Below are 1,715 nucleotides of genomic sequence, written 5' to 3' on the forward strand. Positions count from 1 at the left end.
CCGGCCCCACGGAAAGAAACAGAAAGAGCACTGTGTGTGAGCAGGAGCAGCAGCTCCTGGGCACTTGTACGGTGCCTGCTCTACCTGGCACTTGTACGGTGCCTGCTCTACCTGCCCCTCTCCTACCTGCTTCTTCTTTGGTTTCAGGGTCATGCTGGGAGGGTCCAGAAGGAACGTCTCTGCTTTCTCATCATCCTCAAAGAAGAACTGGACCTCTATGTCCATGGGGGAGTTGTTGAGGATGGTTATATTATCCCAGTTGGCAGGACAGTTCTGGGCCTTGTACCTGTCCACAAAAGGGGAAAAGGCTGCAGAGGAGACTGTTGCCTTTGCCACGCATGGAGGAAAGCGCCGTGTGCAGCCCAGGAAGCGGTGCTGGAAGACCCTGCTCTAACAAACAAGTGAGGGAAGTGGATCCCAGCCAGGGGCATGGGCGTGTGCTCATCCTTGCCTGACTTTGATGCCTTCCCCTGTACTTGGTGCCTCCACCCCAGAAGCCTGATGATGCTCAGGCCACTTCAAGAGTTTTTGATACAACATAAATTCAAAGGTGCCTAGAAAATAACAGTACACGAGGCACATGGGTTCTTTCCCCTTCTTTCTTGGGGTGCCTTCCTTGCAGGGTATAAAGAAAAGCTTTTGGAAGAAGAGTTTAGCTAATCTCTTTCATAAAAGCCATGAAACTTCTTTGAATTTCATGGGTTAGCTCCAAGTCTGAGAAAGAAATATAAAGCATCAATTCCCAAGAGGAATGCAAGAAGATAACAAATGACCCTTCTCTCAGGTGTGGAAATTACTTTGGAGTGAAAGGGTTAAAGAGGCAAACAGAAATCCCAGACCATCCATCGACTTGGCTAAAGATTGTCTGTTTTTTAAACTATTTTGATTTCATTCCTTTGGGTTGTCAAAATAGCCCTAGCACTCCAGAGCTCTCATGAAGACAAGAACTTAATATTATTTTAAAAAAGTGACAGTAAAAGTAGAAATACACAATAGCTTCAATGACAACGTTTTCAGGCAGACTTTATCCAGCAGTGATGATGCAATGTCATTACAGGAAAATGTAATTCCTGCTGTACGTTCCCCCTGACACCTATTGGCAGGTCAATAATAAAATCTTATTAATAATTACAGATTAATGAAAGGTTTACAAAACCATCTACAGAATAATTGCTCCAACAGGCTACCTGCAGAGGTCAAGGTACTTCAAAAAACACCATAAACTTTATTTTCTAAGGGATGAAGCTGAGATGTGAAGTCACGTTGGACTGGCAACAGCATGTGGCTCTGGCCACCAAGGCAGCCACTAGGCAGGAAGAGCAGCTCCTCCAAGGCTCATTTGCCTCTTATCTGCTCAAGTTCACAGATCTGTGTGTCCCTTCAAACCCATGTGTGTGCCAGGACTCTGCTGGGGACTGCCCTGGACTGTGCCACCAGCACCAGCATGTCTCCAAGCGTGTCCAGAAAAGTACAAAGGCCAGCAGGGAGCACATACCACTCTCTTGATTTCCCACACAGCAGCGGTCCAAAGTGGAATTGCTTGGTGCTCTCAACATACTCCTTGAAGATGATTTCACCTTCCTCCATGGTCCTCCTCCACTGTGGAAACACCAGCCTGGGCAGAGAAAGCAGGGAAGGAGGAGCTATGAGATGCTCCAGGTAGGAAATGCAGTCAGAAAGCCATAACCCATCCTGGTGGCTCAGGGACCATCTGC

The 1,715-nt window shown here is 47.2% G+C and overlaps 1 protein-coding gene across 1 annotated transcript; it reads right to left on the minus strand.

Annotated features, from left to right (window-relative positions):
• Positions 1 to 84: 84 nt before the first annotated feature.
• On the minus strand, positions 85 to 1,678 carry LOC107199596 (hydrocephalus-inducing protein homolog; the record flags this gene model as incomplete). The annotated part of the gene is made up of 2 exons (XM_015616913.3): positions 1,496 to 1,678; positions 85 to 286 (listed from the first exon to the last, which is right to left on the minus strand). Coding segments are annotated over exons 1-2 (294 nt in total), but the record flags the coding sequence as incomplete, so codon positions are not given.
• Between the last annotated feature and the right edge of the window lie 37 nt (positions 1,679 to 1,715).

This window comes from Parus major, unplaced genomic scaffold (assembly GCF_001522545.3).
Source record: "Parus major isolate Abel unplaced genomic scaffold, Parus_major1.1 Scaffold1235, whole genome shotgun sequence".
Classification (NCBI taxonomy): domain Eukaryota; kingdom Metazoa; phylum Chordata; class Aves; order Passeriformes; family Paridae; genus Parus; species Parus major.